Source organism: Lathamus discolor, chromosome Z (assembly GCF_037157495.1).
Source record: "Lathamus discolor isolate bLatDis1 chromosome Z, bLatDis1.hap1, whole genome shotgun sequence".
In the NCBI taxonomy this organism is placed as follows: domain Eukaryota; kingdom Metazoa; phylum Chordata; class Aves; order Psittaciformes; family Psittacidae; genus Lathamus; species Lathamus discolor.
The window spans coordinates 3,462,448-3,485,260 of record NC_088909.1 but is presented as its reverse complement, the minus strand read 5'-3'; the positions used below and the strand labels follow the sequence as shown (position 1 = coordinate 3,485,260).

The following is a 22,813-nucleotide window of genomic DNA, read 5'->3' as shown; positions in this document are numbered from 1 at the left end:
CCTGTCCTTCACCTTAAACACCCTTTCAAACCTCACCTGAGCTCTCCGGGATGGATGGGCAGAGGAGAAGGAGGGAGGGAGACATGGGCAGGGGGTCCACACCTTACAGCACTGAAGTGTACTCCAGTGACTGCAAAGTGCCTGACTGCTAATGGTAACAGAAATGGCAGCTATTTCCACCCCAGTCCCAGGCAGGCTGCAGTTTGACCTTCAGCGCTAGACAGAGCACACAGGCTGAAGTGTGCAGGAGTGCAGCAAGACGTCCACTAAAGAAGGGGACATCACAAATACTGAGAGCAGCTGGCTTCACTATCGTAAAAGCTGCATAGAATAACTGCATTATTTTTCTCCTGAAAACCACAGAGCTCCCTGTAGTAAACACACTGCATATGCAACATGACAAAGCTTCTCAGGCTGAGAAAACCCCAATGAGGTGGAGTGGGAGTTAGTTATTTGTTGTCAAAGAGATGCCTGTTTTCCCCAACTCACACTGGCTCAAAAGCATAAACTTCAACAGCAAGCAGTACACTGCACCAGGAGACATCAATCCCTTCACACCCAGGACACCCTCTTGCCCTAAGGAACCTGCTCTGTTAGTCACAAGAGGCTCCTGTTCTCCTTCACTGTCCTCCTTGCCTTGAAGTTCCAGGCACAAGTTTCAAGCACAAAAACTGGCTTGGATATCCACAGTTTATTGTTTGCACATACAGGTACATTAGCAAGTTATAAGAGTCTTACAGGCATGAGCTAAAAAATCCCTAGCTCCACTGACAGACAGCTAGATGCCTGTTTATCCCCCTTCAAAGGGCAAGGAAACTGAGACAAAGAAAACTGTTCTTGAGACGAAGGGGTATCAGGGCTCCCCATGTATAATATGCTAAACATGTCTTGTAAGAGAGACCAACAGTGGCAAAATACATCCAACTAGCAGAAGCCCTTAGCAGGCAGAACTACAGAGGGAACCAGGCCCACCAGATGTTGCAATTCAGCCCTGCCACAAGCAATCTCTCAGCAGAATCCAATTCAGCTTTGAAAAACTTGCCACAAGGTTGTTCAAAAAAAAACCCACCACAAAACCAAAAGAAACACCCACATGCTAGTCGGCTTTGGCATCCAAAAGCCTTGCACACATGTAACGCCAGCCCTCCCATGGCTTGTAGGCTGCTTGCACCTGCAAGGTAGAGCAGCGTTAGCCTCCAACAGTTCCCGGCTGCGTCCGCTGTGCCAGTCAGGCACAGTGTGCTCACGTTGCCTAGCAATAGAGAGCTATAAGCATTGCTTTATACAGCCAAAAATGCAGCTTGCTGCTGCAAGCCCCATCCCGAGCATGAGAAATGGATAAGGACATCTTTAAGATCAGCAGGAGAGCAAGTCTGAGCTCCCTGTGGGATTCTGAGGTACATCTTAGGCAGAGCTTACAACACCCACAACATTCCCTTCCTGCTCTAATGGAAGGTGTCCACGGCAGGGGTTGGAATTGAATGCGCTTTAAAGGGCCCTTCTAACCCAATCCATTCTAAGATTCTGTAAGGGATCACAAAAGTTACCTTTATCATTTCTAGGCTGAAGATGAAACAGATGAACACAGGGACACTATTGTGCAAAGAATCATGCATTTCATAGTATCAGGCATGCTCTTGTCAATTTGTGCACCCACATCCCAAATTAGTCGCACTCAGAGTTGTAAAAATCCTTTCTCACCATTGGTATCCTCGCTGTTCACCAGCTGGTCAGCAAAATCTATTGGCTGGCATAGACAAAGGCATGTCTGGGTACTAAGGTTCTTGTCCTGGCTCTGTATAGGAGCATTGGAGTGCCTTAGACAAATCACTTGACTTGTTTTGCCTGTATTTCTGCAGCCATGAAAGAGATTTTTTTATTTTGGGCCACATGAAGGGAATACAGCCACATGGCCTGTACTGACAGACATCACTGAAAACTGACCCTGCATGCTCAGTTCTGCATTGAAGCCCAGAAAAACCAAAGCAGGGACCAAATCTCTGTTTCTGCCTTGCCAGCTCATGACGCCTGCCGACCAGATTGAAGATGGGGAGATTGATCACCCGGTCAGAAGAACACCCCTGGCAGCAAGTGGATGGTGTTGCTCAGGCATTACAGAGCCCCAGCAGCCAGATGGGTACAAAGATGCCTACATTTCCACCTGTAACCATGAATCTACTGGGCTTACATCTTTTTGCCCTAGACAAAACATGTGCACTGTACCACAGGTACTTTGGTACAGTAATTGAAAGCAGACTTGCAAGGGCTAAGGGAACCACGGTACATAATGCATCAGAACTGCCCACTGCATGAAAGCAGACTTGCCACATCGCAACTCTCCTCCAGCAATGTGACAGCCATATCATGCCCATACTAAAACAGAGGAGCTATTATGATTTCCACTCCCCTCCAAACCAATTCACACCATATACATGCTTGGTAGGAGCTCTGGCCGCAGAGGCCTCCACACGAATCTGCACCATTTTTCACAGCCCATGTGCAGCTTAGTCTTGCCTCTTACAAAGAGAGAAGCCTTTATATGCCTTGGTGAATGGCACTTTGCTTGGACACTTGCCTGGTTTCATATGCAAAAAGACCCAGTCTTCGTACGACAAAAAAGTCTTCACAGCACTACTGAAAGTAGCATCTGCCTCTCTAATTGGAGACAGGAATAGCTCTACTCCTGTTCCCACCCAGCTCCAATTAAGTACTGTCTCCTCCACTGTCTATCTCTTTATTTTTTCAAGAGTATCCCAGTCAATGACTCTGGGGGAATACACAAGCCAAACATGCCTTCTTCACTTCAAAGTAAACCCAGAGAGACTTAGCTCCACAATAGGCTACAAGCAAAGATCCAATGAGAATTAAATAGCCACATGTTACTGAAGTTGTGCTCTCCAAAAGAGCTAAATCTTGCTGAATTAAATTTTGAGAAGCATGCTAACTGTTTGTTGCCTTTGCATGTCAGGAAAGCTGCAGAGAAAATTCTGTCCAGTGCTTTGGTCAGTTTATAGCTTGGCTGTGCCACTCCTGCCTGACAGTTCACTTGTTCTACAGAATACACAAGCAAAGTCTCTGTTCAGAATGGCACAGAAGGAAGCAGACTTAGCTCTTTATACTACAAAGGAAATAAACTTGTAACAGGAGTGACTGTTTCTATCTCAAAGCTGTTCTCCAAGCTGGAGAGAATCTGCACACAGCTCTTATCAGTTCAGTGCCCTGCATGAAAGCTGAGGGCAGCTTTGCCTTCATCCATACCTTCCACTTCTTATTTATTAGCTTAACACAACTCAGAGCAGTGCAACAGAGCTCACCCTTGTTAAGTGGAACAGAACCAAACGGAAACATGAATCAACTTTTATATTTCCATGGGGCTCAATGTGCATTTGAAACCCAGCTGCTTTCAGTAGCCATGAGAAATCAACATCTAGTAATGCAGGCAGGCTCATGCTTCCTTCCCACCCTCAACAGTGAGAAAACAGGACAGAGAAAGGAAGAGGACAAACCCCTTTTGGGTAGAAAACGCCTCTACATTGTTACTGCTATTTACTCAAATGCACATCTGACGAGATGGAGCCCCAAGCGCACGCCATGAGAAGGCACAAATGCTTCTAAATATATAGACAGACTACCTTCTCTTCCCTTTCCCCGCTCTTCTTTGTTCATTTATTCACAGCAGAAGAACAACATGTCTTCCTCCCCCAGCAACACGCTGCTGGAAGCAATGCCTTTCCACTGAGACAGTAGCAGCAGGATCTGGGTCTTCTGTCTGCATTTGCAACATTAAAGCTTTTGCAGAAGCCTTTTGCTCAATGAAATATTTACTTCCTCCCACCCAGCATGGAGACAGGGATACTTGATCAGTGAGGACATACAGTCTGAAGGGCTACCCAGTATATATTACCATGATTAACAAAGCCAGCAGCAGAGGAGAGGAAGCCTGCTGCGCATCAGAAGTCTTCTTTGGCTTACTGAGTTTGCTAACTAGTGCTTCTCCCTTAACCCTTTAACTGATGTAAGAAAATAAAAGTCTTCTGGCAACTGCTGCTTAAAACCTGCAAGTGCTGGAATACAGATGAGTTCTACCAGGGAATGCTTTAAGTTGGCAGTAACCACCACTATTGACAAAAAATGTAATTTCTCCCAGTTTCTCCATCTATGATATCACCTCCTTATATTGGATTAGATTAGCAGGGAGAATGTTGAATCCATTTTTAATGAAGATAAGGTCCTCAGTCAGCACACAACTGCCTGAAAGAAGGCACAATTAGAAGACAAGATGCCTCTTTTTGTGGCAGTACTGGTTCATGGCAACCTGAACCATTGTGTACAAACAATCCAAGGGCATAACTGTGTATTTGCTTAGTTCTTCCACCAACTCTTCAGTTTAGAATCCAGGAAATACTGCACCAGTTTACCACAAAATCTCTCTACCTGTTTGGAGTAGCCTCCATAGATGATTATGCTGCCCTCAGGACTGGTAGCCATTTGACACCCAGATCTTGGAGTAGGGCCGATCCCCGATGGAGCCAGCTTGCTCCAGGTGAAGGAGTCCAGGTTGAAAGCATACACATCATTGTAATAGATGTAATCTCTAGGGAGAGCAGATTGGCATATCACAGGTTTTTGTAACGGTCACTCATTTAGGACAGGATAAAGTATCACTGAAATAGCACCAGGAACCTCTGAAGAGGTGAAACACCTCACTCAACTTCTTGCATTTATGGCTTTTCTCCTTCCGTAGCAACCTACATATTACTATTTCAGTGCAACAATTTGCATTTGACAAAGCTTCTTTAAGCAAGACTTCCCTGGGTTCTTTTTTACCTACCATCATTCCTTACTACAGAAACAGAGGTTTCATCAACTCTTTCCAGTTAACATGGTCCAAGGTAACTTAAACCAGAATACAAAAGATTAGAGCCATGTCTGTCATGGGGGATGGGAAAAATACACATATGCCCTATTCCCCTTCTACTAGCCAGCTCACATACTGCTAGTGGAAAATGCTCTACACAGGTTAAACTCCCAAAGACACAGTCAAGTCTAGAGTGGGCTTACTCAACTTGCACTGTCCTCCCAGGGACTGTGCTTATGCTGCTTACTGTCTCTGAGACACTACATAGCACAATCTCTTCACAGTCCCCCATGACAGTGTAGCTGTGACCTCACACAGAATATGAGAGTTACTGGAGATGTTTTGGGAAGACAAGATGCAGAGGCCAAAAGTGATCTATTGAGCTTTAGCTACAAGGATAAGCAGCTGCTTGAGTGATTAGCTAAGTGGTACAATGATTTCTGAAACACTTGGAGACTTTAAATCAAGATCACTTGAATTTCTAAAATAAAAGTCTAGTTCGGTAACAGTATTGCTGAGGATAATCCCTCCATTAAAGCCCAGCTTTCTGTAACTGGAAAAATCCTGTTGTCTTTTTTAGAGAGGATTCAATACCATCAGCCATCCTGCAATAACCCACCTTGCGCTCTCATGGAAACCTCCAAAGATGATCAGCTGTCTCTTGCAAGCAACCATTCGATGTCCACTCCGTCCAGATGGACCTCCTGATGCCCTGAAACACAAAGAAATTCCACATATCAGCAAAATTCCCTTTCCTGCTAGTGTGTCAGTTCATTTTTATTAAAGTCTTCAGCAGCTGGCCTGGTTGAGTTCAGCTTCTGTTCTTCAGGAATGGGAAACCATGGGGAACCTTACTGCATTAATACATATGTATGATTTTCTCCAGAACAGTATGTGTGCTCTTCCTGTAACTCCTGGTATTTGCAACACAGGCAATTTTGCAGTAACAATTTTATTCCTAGTGATAAGCCAACATGTCTCTCACAGCACCCAAAGTCTTGAAGTCTTTTCTGCTATGACTCAGAAGCTAATTTGTCAGGAAAGTTTAATGAATAGCAGTTAACTCCCAAAACTGCAAGAAAGGAACTCCAGGCAAAGATGTTTTCTCCAAGTGCCAAGACTTACACTCTCCTTCCATGTCTTAGGAAATCACATACCCATAACATCTTCACTCATCCACCTGCAGATATGAGATGGTATCAAACTAGCAAGAAGACTTTGTAAATTACTTTGATTACTGTGTACAGTTCTGGTGACCTCAACATAAGAAGGACATGGAGCTGATGGAGCAAGTCCAGAGGAGGCCACGAAGATGATCAGGGGCTGGCGCACCTCCCATATGGAGACAGGCTGAGAAAGTTGGGGCTGTTCAGCCCAGACAAGAGAAGCTGCATGGAGACCTCAGAGCAGCCTTCCAGTATCTGAAGGGGGCTAGCTACAAGGATGCTGGAGAGTGCCCCTTCATCAGGGACTGCAGTGATAGGACAAGAGGGAATGGGTTCAAACTTAAACAGGGGAAGTTCAGGTTACATATAAGGAAGAAGTTCTTTACTGAGAGGTTGGTGAGGCACTGGAACAGGCTGACCAAAGAAGTGGTAAATGCTCCATCCCTGGCAGTGTTTAAGGTCAGGTTGGACAGAGCCATGCGTGACATGGTCCAGTGTGAGACGTCCCTGCCCATGGCAGGGGACTTGGAACTATATGATTTTAAGGTCCTTTACAACCCAAACAGTTTCATGGTTCTATGATTTCCTCAACAACAAAGACATTGCCACAAAACAAATCATTGTTATTATCTTGTACACTAAAATGCAGTTACTCTGTTCTGTTCTTTCAAGCCTTCCTGACCTTTCAGTTAAATGTGCTACTTCCATTTCCAGGAACAAGGAACAATACCCCATTTGTCACATCCAAAGGCTTCACGCGAAGCTAGGCAGCTGGCAATGACATTCCCAAGAGGCAATGAAGATGCACCTTCCTTCATGTTCACCTACAAACTGCACATTACATGAGAGAGAACAAAAACAACTTCAAGAACTCTCAAAACAAAGGCAACTTTAAGCCAAACTGCAGCTAAAACAGGGTTTGCTTTGTGTGTTCTCTGCCCCCGTCGATCAATCTATCACATTTTCACTCTGGCTGAGGAGCCTCACAAAGCACACACAGCAAGACTGCTCAAATAGGCAGTGTTAACATGCGTTAAGTGGTTGAAGAATCAGGGCCTAAATAAATAAGAAACATGCTCACCACTGAAAACAACAGCAAAACCTAAACCCACAAACATACTGGTACACTTGAACTGGCAGCAGGTAGCTGTAAAGCGCAGAGACACACTTTTGTGGAGAGTGAAAATGGGGGCCCTTATTCATCATCAAAACTGACAATCTCACACCAGTCGTAATGAAAAACTCCAAGCATAACAGCAGCATTTGGGTAAGAATGAATTAATATTGACTGCCTGGACTTTTTATTCTAACAGAGAGTAAGGTTTTCTAGGCATTTACTGGATTTTTAAGTATCACCCTGCACAATAGCACCTTAGCATTAATTTCATCAAGATGTGAAAGCGTTATTCTCTTTTCTGTAAAAAGCTCCCAAATTATTATTCCAAACAATGGTACCTTTCAAAATATATATATATATATATATATATATATATATATATATATATATTAAGGAAAGAAGGAATTAAAAATCAACATTAACAAAAAAATCAACATTAACATTAAAAATAAACATTAACAATAAAATCCTTTTCTCAGAGAATGCCATCCGCCTTTCTTCACAAACAGGTCCCCTCCAAGTAAAAAATCAATTCTGAATAATAAAAAGTTTATTCATCAATATGTGTGTTTTAATAAATGAGTTCCCACAAGCGTACAATTACCTCAAAGTCACAAAGAAAAACATTCAGTCTGGAGCCTGATCTGAATTCAGAGAAGTCTCACCCACACCTGCACCACTTGCTCTCAGTCACAAGACTGTTCTCTCCTTTCTTGAGACTAGCAATATAACCCTACAAGAACAGATGCTGAAAAACAGTTCACAGAAGCCTCACCCTGCACATTGTATACTCCCAGCTTCCTTGGCCTTAGGGTTACACATTGCAGAAATTACCTATAGAGGTCTAGAGCCTTTGATGTAAGGATGTGTCCTCCTAAACTTCTAGCAATTACTCTTAGAAAGTATTTTTTACATAGAACTCTTCACAGACCCAAGGCCCTTTGACTCCAGTCTCCAAACATGACACTGGAAAAACCAAACAGCATAGTCAAAGAAGACAGGCAGGAACATGTAACTATGCTGCCACTCAAAAAAGCAGTTGCTGCAAGCTTGAAAACTCATTTCCCAAATGCAAACTGTCTCTTTTACCTGTATCACTGCTCATGGTCCAAAACAAGCCTTTTGGAAATGATTCCACAGACTTTATGATTAATACTCACTTCCTGGGGTTGACACCAGAAAGCAGACATGTGGGAGGGAGCTGTAAATTCTCCAGACTTTTCTTAAAAATAGATTAAAAGATAAGTCTGGATAACGACTGGCTCTACACATGTACAGCATGAGTCTGATCAGAACTGCTCCATAAGGAACTTGCTTTTGCTTCTGGAGTTACCCTGGGACTTACAGTAAGATAACAGACCTGAATTCAGCCCCCAGATTCAAGACTTACATGTCACAGTGGCTGCAGACTGCCTAAGTGAGTTACCTTTTCATTCATTCCTTCATCCAGAGGATGTCCCGATGAATCTTGGAATCTTTCCATAATAATAAAAGTGATGATGCATAGAACATCCCATCAAAGGGGCATTTCAGGATAAAGTACTTTTATCCTCCAGTACTCAAGGCCACTGAAGGCCAGGACTTCAGCTCTGTATCTTACATTTATGAATGCTCAACGGCACACACAGAGAGCGTAACCCCATGTCTGCACACTCAGGAAGTACATGAGTGAATATGCAATTGCCACAAGGCACAAAATCTTCAAATCAAATCCCTTGCAAAATCAATCAACAGTTGTACATTTGGATCCCGATCTACCAAAGCTCATAAGGCTGCCTTCTGGGCTGAGGAGGTCTACTCAATGGTACACGAAAATACCCTTCTTTAAGCACAAATGCATCTTTCTACTTTGTGTCACAGGACCCAATCTTTCTAGTGACATAACAAATGAGCAAGAAAAGCCATCAATCAGAAAACAAACCTATGCTGAAAGGCATCCTGCAGCATAGTGACTGCTCCAGTTCTCTCTTGTAAACAGCATTAAACATGCACTTGCGAAATGCTACCCTGAAGTATTTATAGCACCACATCTCACAAAACTGTTATGGGAGTATCATTAACATTCCAGTATTAAAGAGAAGGGAGCTATACAGACTCAAAAGCAAGATAAAGATCCACAGCAAGGAGGGATCTGCCAGTTCCCAAGCATAGCTCCAAAGCATGATGCTCCCTGTCTCTCTTTGAGGGAGTGCATAGGGCAACAGAGGTAAATATGAATCTTCTCTCTAAGAAGGAATAAGGCAATTAGGTTAAAACATTCCTTAGCGCTAAGGCAGAGTTTGTGCACTGAGGCAACCTTATGTATCACACACATGATAAGGTGTTTTCTGTAAGTTGAAGTCAGTTGCTGGCAAGTCCTCTAACGGGCTAGGATTTGTTGTATTTGCATATGTGTGCACGCAAAATGCAAGTAAATATAGCTAAATGTTGCTAAATATAGCAAAGTTTAACTCTGTCAAGCAGGCTGGCAGCACTGTGAGATAATGTAGCATCACATTACCTCTGTGATGAGATAATGGAGATCCACTTCCCCAGCAGCCTTCGCAAGCACAATACAGGGATGCTACATACAGGGATGAGTTATTTAAGGTGCTCTCTTTAAAAGTGTTTTACAGCCAAGCCTCTTATGGCACCAGAATGATCTGTGATGCTCCAGGGCAGCCCTGGATGCAGCGATCACAAGATGGTCGAATTCAAGATCCTCAGGACAGTGAGAAGAGCGTGCAGCAAGCTCACTGCCCTGGACTTCAAGAGAGCAGACTTTGGCCTCTTCAGGAACCTTAGTAAGGTTCCATGGGATAAAGCCCTAGAGGGCAGGGGAGCCCAAGACTGTGGGGTTGATATTCAAGGATCACCTGCTACAAGCTCAGGAGTGTTGCGTCTCAACTAGAATAAGTGCAGGAGGAGGGCCAGAAGACCTCCTTGGATGGATGGATAAGGAGCTGGTGAGGAAAATTCAAAGGAAAAAAGACGCTTATAAAAGGTGGAAGCAAGGACAGGCGGCCTGGGAGGAATACAGGGATGTTGTCCGGGAAGCTAGGGACCACGTTAGGAAAGCTAAGGCCCAATCAGAATTAAACTTGGCTAGGGATGTTAAGGATAACAGGAAGGGATTCTATAGGCACATAGTGAATAAAAGACAGACTAGCGACAACATGGGCCCCTGAGGAAGCTCTCAGGAGAACTGGCTACACAGGATTTGGAGACGGCTGAGGTTCTGAATGACTTCTTTGCCTCGGTCTTCACTGGCAAAGGCTCCGACTGCACCACCCAAGTCTTGGAAGGCAGATGCAGGGACTATGAGAATGAAGACGTTGGGCCCACTGTAGGAGAGGATCTGGTTCAACACCATCTTAAGAACCTGAACATGCACAAGTCCATGGGACTTGATGGAATCCATCCGTGGGTCCTGAAGGAGCTGGCGAATGAAGTTGCTAAGCCACTGGCCATCATATTTGAAAAATCATGGCAGTCAGGCAAAGTTCCCGACGACTGGAAAAAGGGAAATATAACCCCCATTTTCAAGAAGGGGAAAATGGAAGACCCGGGGAATTACAGAGCAGTCAGTCTCACCTCTGTGCCTGGCAAAATCTTGGAGCACATTCTCCTGCAAGGCATGCTAAGGCACATGAAAAACAACAAGGTGCTTGGTGACAGCCAGCACGGCTTCACTAAGGGCAAATCCTGCCTGACCAATTTGGTGGCCTTCTATGATGGGGCTACAGAACTGATGGACAGCGGTAGAGCAGTTGATGTCATCTACCTGGACTTGCGCAAAGCGTTCGACACTGTCCCACACAACATCCTTGTCTCTAAATTGGAGAGACATCAATTTGATGGATGGACCACTCGGTGGATAAAGAACTGGGTGGATGGCCACATGCAGAGCTGTGGTCAATGGCTCAATGTCCGGCTGGAGACCAGTAACGAGTGGTGTCCTCAGGGATGGGTGTTGGGACCAGTCCCGTTCAACATCTTTGTCGCTGACACGGACAGTGGGATTGGGTGCGCCCTCAGCAAATTTGCCGATGACACCAAGCTGCGTGGTTCGGTTGATACGCTGGAGGGAAGGGATGCCATCCAGAGGGACCTTGACACACTTGTGAGGTGGGCTGATGCCAGCCTTATGAAGTTTAACCATGACAAGTGCAAGGTCCTTCACCTGGGTCAGAGCAATTCCAGGCACAGCCACAGGTCAGGCAGAGAAGAGATTCAGAGCAGCCCTGCGGAGAAGGATTTGGGGGTGTTGGTTGACAAGAAAAAGAACATGAGCCGGCTTCAGTGTGCGCTCACAGCCCAGAAAGCAACCGTATCCTGGGATACATCAAAAGGAGCGTGACCAGCAGGTCGAAGGAGGTGATCCTGCCTCTCTGCTCTCGTGAGACCTCACCTGGAGCACTGTGTACAGTTCTGGTGTCCTCAACATAGGAAGGACATGGAACTGCTGGAACAAGTCCAGAGGAGGCCACGAGGATGATCAGGGGACTGGAGTACCTCCCGTATGAAGACAGGCTGAGGAAGTTGGGGCTGTTCAGCCTGGAGAAGAGAAGGCTGCGTGGAGACCTCAGAGCAGCTTCCACTGTCTGAAGAGGCCTCCACGGATGCTGCAGGACGAAATGTTCATTAGGGACTGTAGTGATAGGACAAGGGGTAATGGGTTAAACAGGGGAAGTTTAGATTGGATATAAGGAAGAAACTCTTTCCTGTTACGGTGGTGAGGCACTGGAATGGGTTGCCCGGGGAGGCTGTGATTGCTCCATCCCTGGCGGTGTTCAAAGCCAGGCTGGATGAAGCCTTGGGTGGCATGGTTTAGTGGGAGGTATCCCTGCCTATGGCAGGGGGGGTTGCAACTAGATGACCTTAAGGTCCTTTCCAACCCTAACTATTCTATGATTCTATGAACTGCAGGCCAGGAAGGACAACATAATTGTCTGAAATCTACACTGTGGGGCTGAAATAACTAGACTGCCTAAAACTGCAAGTTCAGATTGCAGCAGGGCCATCTTAGCTGTTCAATCCACACAAACCAGTACATTCAAACCCACCTAAAAAAGGGCACATGTGATTCTGTCCACGTGGAACAGAAACAGAAAGTGTCTCTCTTGTCCAGACAATTCTTAATGAACAATTATGGTACCCTATAATTTGCACTAAAATGATGTCTTCCAAATCCAACTGAGTTTACTCAATACCAGTCTGTACCCCAAATGTCTATCACCAGTCATTTATTCAGGTAACGCTGCTACCATGTTGGAAACATGGAATGACTGCTTGCCCTACTACGTGAGGGCTTGTTGTACCATGACCGAACAAACCTATGCAATCTTCTCTTGCTATGTAGTTCTCCCAGATACATTCACTCTCCCAACGTCACCAGCCCCAAAGCTTATCCCCCACTGTCACCAGTCATCCCAGCTAGCTAATGGCTATTTGAAAAGTGCTAGACTTCAGACAGACATGAGAAACCTATGTGGAAAAATGACAGCAGCAATGGGATTCCCTGGCAAGAAAAGCAAAATGCTAAAGGAAGCGAAATGCTGCACATGTTACGATCAGTTTTAAAAGAAGCAGGAAAAAAGAATCCCTCATACAACTCAGTGATCATCTCTGCCTTTTCCTATTCCTCTTTCTAAGCAGACTGTAATCAAGATGCCACATGGAAAAGCAAAGAGGCAGCAGAAATCTGATTTTCACACTCAGTCAGGTTAGCACTAAAACAAAGACATCCCCTCCCAGCCTTCTCCGCTAGATGCTTCATTAATGCAGCTCCTGGAGCTCTGCCCAAGGATGGGGAGGAGATGCATTTTGTTTTATCCAAACACTGGGCCCAGGCCACAGGCGTTTTCAGAATTCCAGCAAAGCTGAAAGACAGACATCCACCCAAACACATCAAGAAGCTCAAATGGAGTAGATCCTGCACGGGGCAGGGCAAGAGAAAAGATCATCTCTTCAGGGCATCAAACTTATGATGCTCACTTAGAAAACGTCTGTACTTTTTCCTACCAAGAAACAATGAAGCATCAGTGTTTCCAAATGCATCCTCCCTCTGTGGCATGGCAGCCAAAGGGGGGCATTCAACAAGCAATACTTGGTGATGGAGTTGAACAGCATAGTACCTAACACTTCCTCGATAGGAGGGACCAGGAGCTCACCTTGCCAATCTAGCTCCTTCCTCACTAGATGCAACAAGCCACCACAACAAAATCTCTTGCCATGGTTTTAGTCCACTTGGGTCCTGAGATTGCTGGGGGCCTTCTGCAACTTGCAGCACATGCAAGCTTCATGCTCAGCTCCAGGGAAGGAACTGCTTTTGCAGTATAAGTTACACTCAGCATCCCTCAGGCTGCTCTCCCATGTGGGGTAAGATGCAGGACGTGCTCACAACCACCTCAGTTTCTACTCCCAGGCAGGCCAGCTACTGCAGCATTTGGTTTTGGAGTGGAAAACCCTAAATCAGCTCGACAGCAACACATCTGCAAACCCATGAGAGAACAATTTGCGCCACTGGTGGTGGAGCTAATGAAGCCTCAACTGGATTCTCCGATGGCTCACAAAAACCAGTCTCCTGCCCTTGCTCTCCCTGCAGCTGGGTATTAATACTGCTCTCCCTTGAGAATATCTTCAACCAGGAGTTTGGTTGAAATGTCAACCCTTTCTCTTAGTAGGAACTCTATAGCGAGCATCACTTCCTCCCCCCTGCCTAATTGAAACTCATAGGGATAGAATGTATTTGGAATTCATCCCCTTCACTTAGCTGAGATGAAGCAAGGGATTCAGCAGTTATTTTGGGGAGCTGGGAGGGGTGCACTCACATTTACAGTTATTACGTCAGCTTCTACCTAAAAACAATAGGCAGATCGGCCTGCACAGTGACAAGTCTTTTTAATCCTTGCATCTCTTAAAGAGCCCTCCCTTGTTTGGGAGGGTTTCTCTCACCCCGACTTCTCAAAGACAGGCAGGGCTCACTAGAGGAAACCTGGCTTCCTCTAACATGGCAAATTACAGCTGTTACCAGATTAACACTGCCAGCTCTGGAGCCAAGAACCACAGTGCTGGACAGGAACCAGCCGCTTATGAATCAAACAGCTTTCCCTCAGCCTCCCAGAGCATGCAAAAGGACTACCCTGGATTCTTGCAGAGCAGTCAGCTGCCAAGATCCTCTGCTCCAAAGCATCCTCTAACACAGCCTGTTTTGGACTCCTTGAGATTTTAGCACTTTGGCTCTATATGCCCTCCTGCACCCTCCACACCAGATTCCCTTCAGTGCTACATTAACATTAGTAAAATTAAACCTCTAATTTTCCCCCATATGAGGCAGTATCAATCCTCCCATTTTGCAGGGAGGGGGGAAAAGGAAGACAGGCAAGGTGATTCACTGTGTGGCCTCAGGCATGTGTCAAGGCAGAGCCTCATATTCGTCTCTGCACAGCTCAGTCTTGAACCACCCTCTCAATTACTGTGCAAGAAGAGAGACACAGACAACAGGCACCCGCGCTCTGTAAGCGGGGTGAAAAGTGATCAACCTAGGCAGATCTAGGGCTTTCCATCTAAAGGAAGTACACAGAGCTCATAACCAGGAGCCTGACAAGTTGAACAGCAGATGAGCAAGTGTTCAAAACCTGCTGCTTTCCCAAGTGCCACCTCAAAGATCAGCTGCACGAGTTCCACTCAAAGCTGGGCTCTGACTAATCCCACAGTCACGATAATCCCAATGTCCAAGAGAATCAAAGCCACATCTCCAGCCTTTCAGTCTACTGGATGATTCATGAGACCTTCTCTCAAATAAAAGCAGCATAACCAAGGAAGCCAGAAGTTAAGGACACATTAGCAGAGGACTTCAGGCCAGATCCACAGAAGATATTAGACACCTTAACTCCTGTTAAAAACTACCAGGGCTTTTGGCACCTATTTACTTGGACAAATCTGAATGATTGGCTTGTTTATCGCAAGGAATGTTGAGGCAGCAAATGCCAGTTATCAGGAGTGAAGTTGGCCCAGTGGATAGATACAAGCTGTCTTCTCGAGCAATGGTAAAACTGGGAGATCCTTGTACTGGTCTTGTACAGCCCAGCCAGGAGAAGCCCAGGAGATGGAACAAGTACTGCTTTGAAACAGGCAGAGTGCTATTCATGATACTGTTTTCTTCAGTTAAGTAACACCCAAGCACACCCATACTCAAAAAAATCATGTCTTAAACAAAATAATTTTGGCCTCAATAGACCTGGAACACAACTCTCATTTCCATTTCTTAGTGGAGGCTGGGCTCTCCACCATTTCTAGGAAGGGCACCCCTGTACTGAATGGAGATGAGCAGACAGCTGGGAAACCACAGCACTATACCAGTAATTAAACTCAGATCATGCTGGCACAGTTTCTCATGAGGTCAACACCACTGACTTCAGAGCACATCACAGAATCATAGAATCACAGGCTGGAAGGGACCTCAAGAATCATCTGGTCCAACCTTTATTGGCAAAAACATGATCTAGACAAGATGCCCACTACTTACTTGATCTGCTCCCAGGTCTTGGTAGCCAAATGCAGTACCCAGAGATCCTTGTAATGATAGAACTGCTCCCCACTGGGAGATGCAAACTCCCCGCCAAATACCCACAGCTGCCCACCAGCTGTGGGTACCACTGCTGCCTGTCAAAAGAAGAATGAAGAGCTGGATCAGACAAGGGTTCAGAAACCAGAGACAGAAGTACCTTATCAGTCAAATGTGCAGCTGCCTCCAAATACCAGGCAGCAGACAAGTGGCAGTGGCTGCTGCTGCCTTGGTTGACAGAAGCAGCTCTCTGGGGCTGAAGGAAGAGGAATATTAAATGCAAGTTATTCATTGTTACTGCCCCTATAGCAAAAGAAAGCTGGCCAAGGAGCTGGGCTCTTCCCAGCTTCTAGCATTTTGAGTTTCAGTTACACAAATTTAAAGTTCCCTGGGAAGCTTCTTGGGATTTAGTTTAAACTAAACAGTTTAGTTTAACAATTGTTCAAATCTCTCTGCTCACCAGAAGGAAACCTCTCCACAGCTAAGGTTCAGCAACATTTCACCCATCCTTTAGTCACATGAATAGCCATACTGTGGGTGATGAGTTCTGAGGCATGGGAAGAACAGGGGCACTTCCTTCCTCCAAGACACATCTAACATCCCAGCACCAGGCAGGCACAGCAATGCAGGGAAAAGTCTTCTGGAAAAGGCCATTAACAGTGTGCAATTGCTCTTTACAGATTTGTAGATTATAAAACAACAAGCAGTAAAGAAGCCAAGCTACGGCACAAGTCCAAACCTGACACCTTCCAAGACCTGAAAAGCACTACTGTTCCCTCTGAAGAAACAAAACCAAAATCACCACCCCTCCCCCCCGCCAAAAAAAAAAACCAACCCCAAAAGCCCCCAAAAAAGCAAACACAGAAGAAAATGTGCATCATTTGGACAAGAGGAGACTGTTAGTGCTTTGATTAGGGCAAGCAGCAGAGAGAAAAGTATCAAAGAGGTTTTTAATATATTTTTTTTTCCGTAGAGCAGCACCAAAACACTGCTGCAATGCAAGCTGACAGTTAAAAGCAGGGAGGGAAGAGCAAGACACTAATTCATTATAATAATCTGCGCAAGCACTAAGGGAGAAGGAAGGAATCCCAAAAAGGAAACTATGTGACTGTGTAAATTTCTTCCTCGGTGAGGACCTCTTGGGCTGTTTACACTATAAACAAATTCTTCCACATGTGTTTTTTCCAGGGTACCTCAGAGATCAACACTGGGATAATGATCTCTTTCTTCAGAAGGGCTCCACTAGCCACCTACCTTTCCCAGCAAACAGCAAAAAAGATTTTCAGCATCAGACACATGAACATACCCTGACAAACCAGCCTATACATGCACAGACTAAACACAAGAGAAAATACGGGTGTGTCTGCAAACAGGATTTTTGGAAAATTACCTAAACAATGGGGATACAAGCCTGTTTTTTTTACAGGCTTCTAGAACTTAAAAGCTGAACAAAAAGGCAGATGCAACAGCCCACTCGTGCTTGTGTGTGACCTTCTGCAGAGCTGGCTCAAAATTCATTACATAGCTAAACCTTCTCCTCAAACTGACAACTCCCATCTATAGGTGTTCTCTCCTCGGCTCTGTTACACGGACTTCATTACATCAGTTCAACTCAGAACTGTGTGTCTGAGGCCAGAGATGACAATTAAGACTGAAAATATGCTTCTACAGACCCAGAGACATACTTCTGTTTGCTTAATACACAATACACATTAAAAATTAAGTCGCATGAAAGATAACAAACCAGTCAACTAATGAGGCTGAACTGTCTCCTGTGCGACTACAATTATCAGACAGAAAACTCATTGTTGAAGCAAGACTTCCATTTGATTTTTGTGGTAATCCAGCTGCAGCGCCCTGACACACAGCCTCCCTGGTTAGCTCATATTCAGCTGCTAGACAGCCACCTGCTGGCTACCAACACCAGCCAAGCATCTCTCAACTCCACACTCACAAAGCAACCTCCTTATCCCCTAGGGAGTGTTTGAATTTACAGTATCCTTTTGGAATCTGGCCTCCAAAATCAAGTTTTATTTTAAGCACCATAAGACACCCTCAAAAATCAAGTCAGAACCTTTCAGGACACACAGCTTAGAGCAAGACTGGCATTTAAGTGTAGCATAACAAGGGTATATGAACCTAACCGGCATGTTGGATCTTACCAGGAAGCTCTAAAGAGCTTCGGCCATGGGTAGCCAAATAACATTCGCATCCTGTATGGCAGCTTTTGAAGTGTACCAGTCACCCAGCCACTTGCTGCGACAGGTAAGATAATCTACCAGACAGCTGGAGAGGGCCAAAGACCTGCAAAAAATACAAGTCTTTGGTCCAGTTTCTAATGTGGTGTTCACATAAAGTAAACAAACACAAATTCTTCATCATCACAACCAGCCAGTGACCTTAATGACACAGGTACAAGAGGTGAGCTCTAGGGGAGTATCATGACATCCCAGAGAAAATTTAGGCAACTTTGTGTCTTGCCTTTGCAGACTAAAGAGAAACAGCCCATCTGACAAGGAACTAAAAAGTCACAATCCAAAGGCAGGACACACACAGTCAGTGCTAGTGGTCTGTTGTGTTAATACAGCTGGGATACTTTGCAGAGGCCAACTGCTGCATTCTTGCAGGGACACCCTATGGTAATGGGGCTTTCACACTGCTGGAGCAGCAGTATCTATAATGCCCACAGGTATAGGCCTGTAGGCATTAAAGAAACAATAATGCATAGTAACTCTGCCATTCATAGCACTTTGGTTGAATTTGAAGTTATAACCTGACCACCATTTTTGAAAATACATACTTATGGTTGAGCTGGTCCCTACATGATGTAGCAAAGAGAGCTCATCTTCAACAGAAGTCTCCCACTGAGTCCTGCCAACCCAACAGATACAACCCCAGTCTTCACACTTAACATTTCCAGAAGACACCCAATGATGCTTCCAGAGAGCACAAGCACTGCGGGTTGGCTTGTACAGGCCCCCTCAGCAGAAGAGGTGAAGTGACACCATTAGAAGGGGAATGAAGAGAAGCCAGAAACCCTGGGCGGGGGGGGGGGGGGGGGGGGAAATCAACTCCTATCCATCTTTAGTGCCATGTTAGAACAATTCCAGCACCAAGTACCTTACCTGGTGAGCACATCGCCTCGGTGGTGGGTTGGGGATCTCTACTTTAGACCAGCTGTTCTTCCGGATGTTGTAAACATACAGGTCATTATACAGGTAAGTCTGTTAGGAAGAGAAAACAGACATCACCACAGCTCTCCATTCGACAGGGCCAGTGTGTCCAAGCACAGGCACGTCTGAGGGTTACCTGTGAATGTGGGGGAGAAGGAGCCCAGCACCAGCTTTGTAAAGCAACACCCCTACTGCCTGATCAGGCAGGGAAGGACAACAACCTCCTCCACAAGACTGGGAGTCAAAGTGATTCACTGGACTGGACTGTTGTTTCCCAAACCCTTGGTTAAACCCTGAGATACAAAGAGTTAAGAAGCTGGAAGTTTAACACAGATGTGCAGGTTACAGTTGCCCAAACTGCTACTCATCCCGGAGACAGGAACAAGGTAGTGAAGCAAGCAAAATTAAACACATCTCACTGGGTGACCCTAAGGGAGCCAAATATCACTGGCAGGCTTGAGTTTTCAAACTACAGTATCTTCAATTTCGTAGTGTCATAAGGACCAGTCTGTCTCCAGGAACAAAATAAACACTTGCAATGTGCAGAAATGCAGTAACAAGAGTGCAAATATTTGCTACTGTACACATCTCCAAGGCAGGAAACGCCTTGCCAACAGCAAAACTACAGACGTGTCTTGTTTTGGAAGCTGGAAGTTAGAGAGTTATCAAAAAATGAGGGGAAGATATGGCTACAATCGAGTCTGGAGAAATTATGAAGCCCTGAAATATTGATGCCGAGACAATCACTCTGACTTCTTAATGGGTTCTAGCATGTCTCCTTCCTGCCAACTGCTCAGGCATGAGAGAGTATCACGGTAGAATTAAAAGGCTATTTTGCTCTCATTCAGGGACAAATACATATTTTATGAGTGCTGCCTTGAATTTCACTTCAAATGAGACTCATGCAAATTACAGTAAAAGGCAATGAGAGGGTGGAATAAAGAAGAAAAAATTGAAGTATACATTACTTTTTGGCCATTGAAATATTCACCTCCAAAAAGGATCAATTCGTCTTTCTCAGGGTGAGCAGAGAGGGAGCCATTCAGCCTGCAAAAGAAAGAGGGATGGCCAAACCAGTAATGTGTAGGAGTCTTGTAACAGAAGCTTGCAGTCTTAAGCTCAGCTAGCACTTGGCACCTCTGCCCTCCAGCCACAAAGGTCTCTCCATCATCTGCCAAATTACAAGGCTGTGATATTCACCCCAGGGCTAAAAACTTCTCAAAGAAATTAACTTCTTAAAAACTTCAAGCAAGATTAATTTGACACTGTCTGAAGTCTTCTCCTATTTTAGGAGCACACGTTATAATGTCATTTAACACCCCTTTTGACATGAGCTCTTGAATTTTAATGCTGGTGTGTCAAGAACAAAAATTAATTTTGTGAGGGCACATAACTATGGGTAGAACTGGGCTGTCTCAGATCAACTTACCTGCATCACTATTCTGCAGCCTGCACTGGTCATTGCTTTACATACCACCAGAGTGTTTTGTAACGTGTGGAGACAGATCTCTACCACTACCAAGAAGGAACTAATTGACCACTGTAACACCCTTGTGAGACCAACAGTAGGGTACTGACATATCCCACTACACAGCCAGGAAAAGTTATCCTGGAGAAAGGCATTTATTTAACAAGCCACAGAAAGAAGAAATACAGAACCTAGAAGTATGCGAACCCCAAGCTACACTTGATGAAGTGTCCTGTACCTCACGATGCATCCTTTGGTCTCTTAAGTCCTTTCAGCTTTCTAGTCCAAATACAAAACTTCCTCCTAACCGTTATTTTTCCTCAAAGCCCTGTTATCTAACACTGCTTTGCCTCTTTTGTGTTTTTTTGTGTAAAAGTAGATTTTAAGGCCAAAAACAAACAAGCTTTTGGTCCTTTTTTGAAACAGGTATTCAACATACCAGATATTTTGTAACTCCAGCTATCAGTTATGCCAGACATTTCCACTCTCAGGAAATAACTTTACACAAATAAATTTCATTAAAAATACCAAAAGAAGTGACAGCAAAAGCCTCATACACTCTCTTACCTGGGTGAGGGTGGTGGGCAGGATGACTCAATTACTTGGGTCTTTTTAGCATCTAAACTCTGGAATTCTGCTATCAGGGCTTCAAGATCCTCCTGAAAATAAAAGCCAGACGTGAGCTCCTTGACATGCACAGGGCCACTGCACGCCACATGAAACCAGGGAGAAACGGATGCTGAACACTTCCACATACAGTTTAAAGATTGGTCTCCCCTAGAACACTAACAAGTTGCTCAAAAGAGCCCTTAAAAGGATGACACGCTAAGTGCACTTAACACACACCTGCTGTTCCTGCAGCAGAAACACTGCACAAATCTGCAAGTAAATGCAAATCATTTAGGACCTGACAAAGTGATGAACAACTACAATGCTACAACCCAGCTAGTTCTCTTCTTTGTCTGCAATGCGAAGTCGCTCAAATGGAACCGAAAATTCTTTCCAATTCCCAGATCACACTTTAGCTGGAGAGAAACATCCACGTTATTTTTATCCCCTTTCAACTTCTGTTAATCTACATCCAAAACTGCAGACACACAGAGCTGCGAGGGCAGAAGCAGGACTGCAGCTAGGGGGGAGTTTCTGATCCACGGCCTCTCCTGCAACCCCCACTGCTCACTATGTCCCTTCAGTTAACCTTTCTGAAGGTGTAGCTAAAGCCGAGATTTCCAAAATCTGGGGATTTCACCTGTGCAGCATGGCATAAGCTCTCCCCGCAGCCAGGAAATACGTACACTGGCTCCCTCCATGTCTTCAGTCGTGCATTATGCTGGTAACAGGTAACACCATGTTTTGACCAGGGAAAAATAGCTGTTTTGAGACCTAAATACAAGCACCTACTCTATGAGTGACAGAAACAAACATTTTCATTTGCTTTTACAACCAGAAGGGATGAGGGAGCTGGAAAGCAAAAAGGACCCTTAAACTGGGGTTTCTTCTCCTCTTCTACCACCTGCTGCCACACACGGCTCCAGCCTGTCAGACACACGGAAGCCTTCCTGGAAGCAGTTCCTATGTCACCCCTTGTGCTGTTCTCCCCTGCTCCCACTGATGGCTCTGCAGGCTGACCCACAAGCACGAGGACAAGCCCTGCTTTTTCACCAGGACCGCGCTAACACTAACCCTAAATCTCACACGAGATGCGAGGTTTTGTGACCTCAAAACCCCTTCCCCTGCACATCACGTACCCGGTGATGAGCGGCAGGCCCTTAAGTGACTAACCCAAGTTACAGCCGCTTGCACTTGGATACACTCATGTGCCTTCAACGTGAAACACCCGTTTCCAGCCTCCTCCACCGGCCTTCACCGCCTGTTTTCCCTTCGAGCCCCACTTCTTAAAACACCCCGAGACCCAAGAGAACGCCGCAATGCCACAGGGGAGGCGCAGCGGGCCGGGGTACCACAGCCCCCGGTTCTAGCCCCTCACCTCCTCCTTCTTGGCTCTGCGGGACACCTTCTTCTCCATCTTCGCCGCCGTCTTCTCGGCCCCCTTCCCCTTCTTGTCCCGCTTCCCCTTCTTCCCCATGGCTGACAGGCCGCGCTAGGCCGCTCAGGGAGCACCGCCCTCGCCGCGCCGCTCTGGCCACCCCGAGCACACCAAGAAGCGGCCACCGACGCCCGCTAAAGCCCGGCGCTTCCAGGCCGCGGCCCGCCTCCTGCCCCAGCGGTGTGGCCGCGGGGGCCCTCTGCAGGCTCGGCGGACTTGGCCCAGCGTCCGCTCTCGTGGGGCTGCCGGATCCCGGCCCTGCGAGCCCCGGCGGGGCGGGGAGAAGCGTTAGTGCGGCTCCATGCACCGCCAGTCACCCAGCCTCGGAGTCCAGCGCCCGTGTAATGCGTGTTACTTCTTATTCCAGCCCCGAGGAGTATGTTAAACCCCTAAAATGGCCCCGCTTCCCTCACAAAATGGCCCCTCCTGGTGAAGA

General features: G+C 45.7%; 1 protein-coding gene across 2 annotated transcripts in view; it reads right to left on the bottom strand.

Annotated features, from left to right (window-relative positions):
* The window catches only part of KLHDC4 (kelch domain containing 4), a 31,167-nt gene extending 8,609 nt beyond the window's left edge, over nucleotides 1–22,558 (bottom strand). The window contains exons 1-7 of one of the 2 annotated variants that reach the window (XM_065662739.1): nucleotides 22,318–22,558; nucleotides 20,898–20,989; nucleotides 19,831–19,909; nucleotides 18,815–18,913; nucleotides 15,651–15,787; nucleotides 5,478–5,570; nucleotides 4,435–4,594 (exon numbers count right to left, since the gene is read on the bottom strand). In XM_065662739.1, coding sequence (XP_065518811.1) covers nucleotides 4,435–4,594; nucleotides 5,478–5,570; nucleotides 15,651–15,787; nucleotides 18,815–18,913; nucleotides 19,831–19,909; nucleotides 20,898–20,989; nucleotides 22,318–22,416 — 759 coding nt within the window. In that variant the 5' untranslated portion in view covers nucleotides 22,417–22,558. Of the gene's footprint in view, nucleotides 1–4,434; nucleotides 4,595–5,477; nucleotides 5,571–15,650; nucleotides 15,788–17,851; nucleotides 17,995–18,814; nucleotides 18,914–19,830; nucleotides 19,910–20,897; nucleotides 20,990–22,317 lie in introns of those variants that run through there. The other variant, XM_065662740.1, reaches the window with a different exon arrangement.
* Between the last annotated feature and the right edge of the window lie 255 nt (nucleotides 22,559–22,813).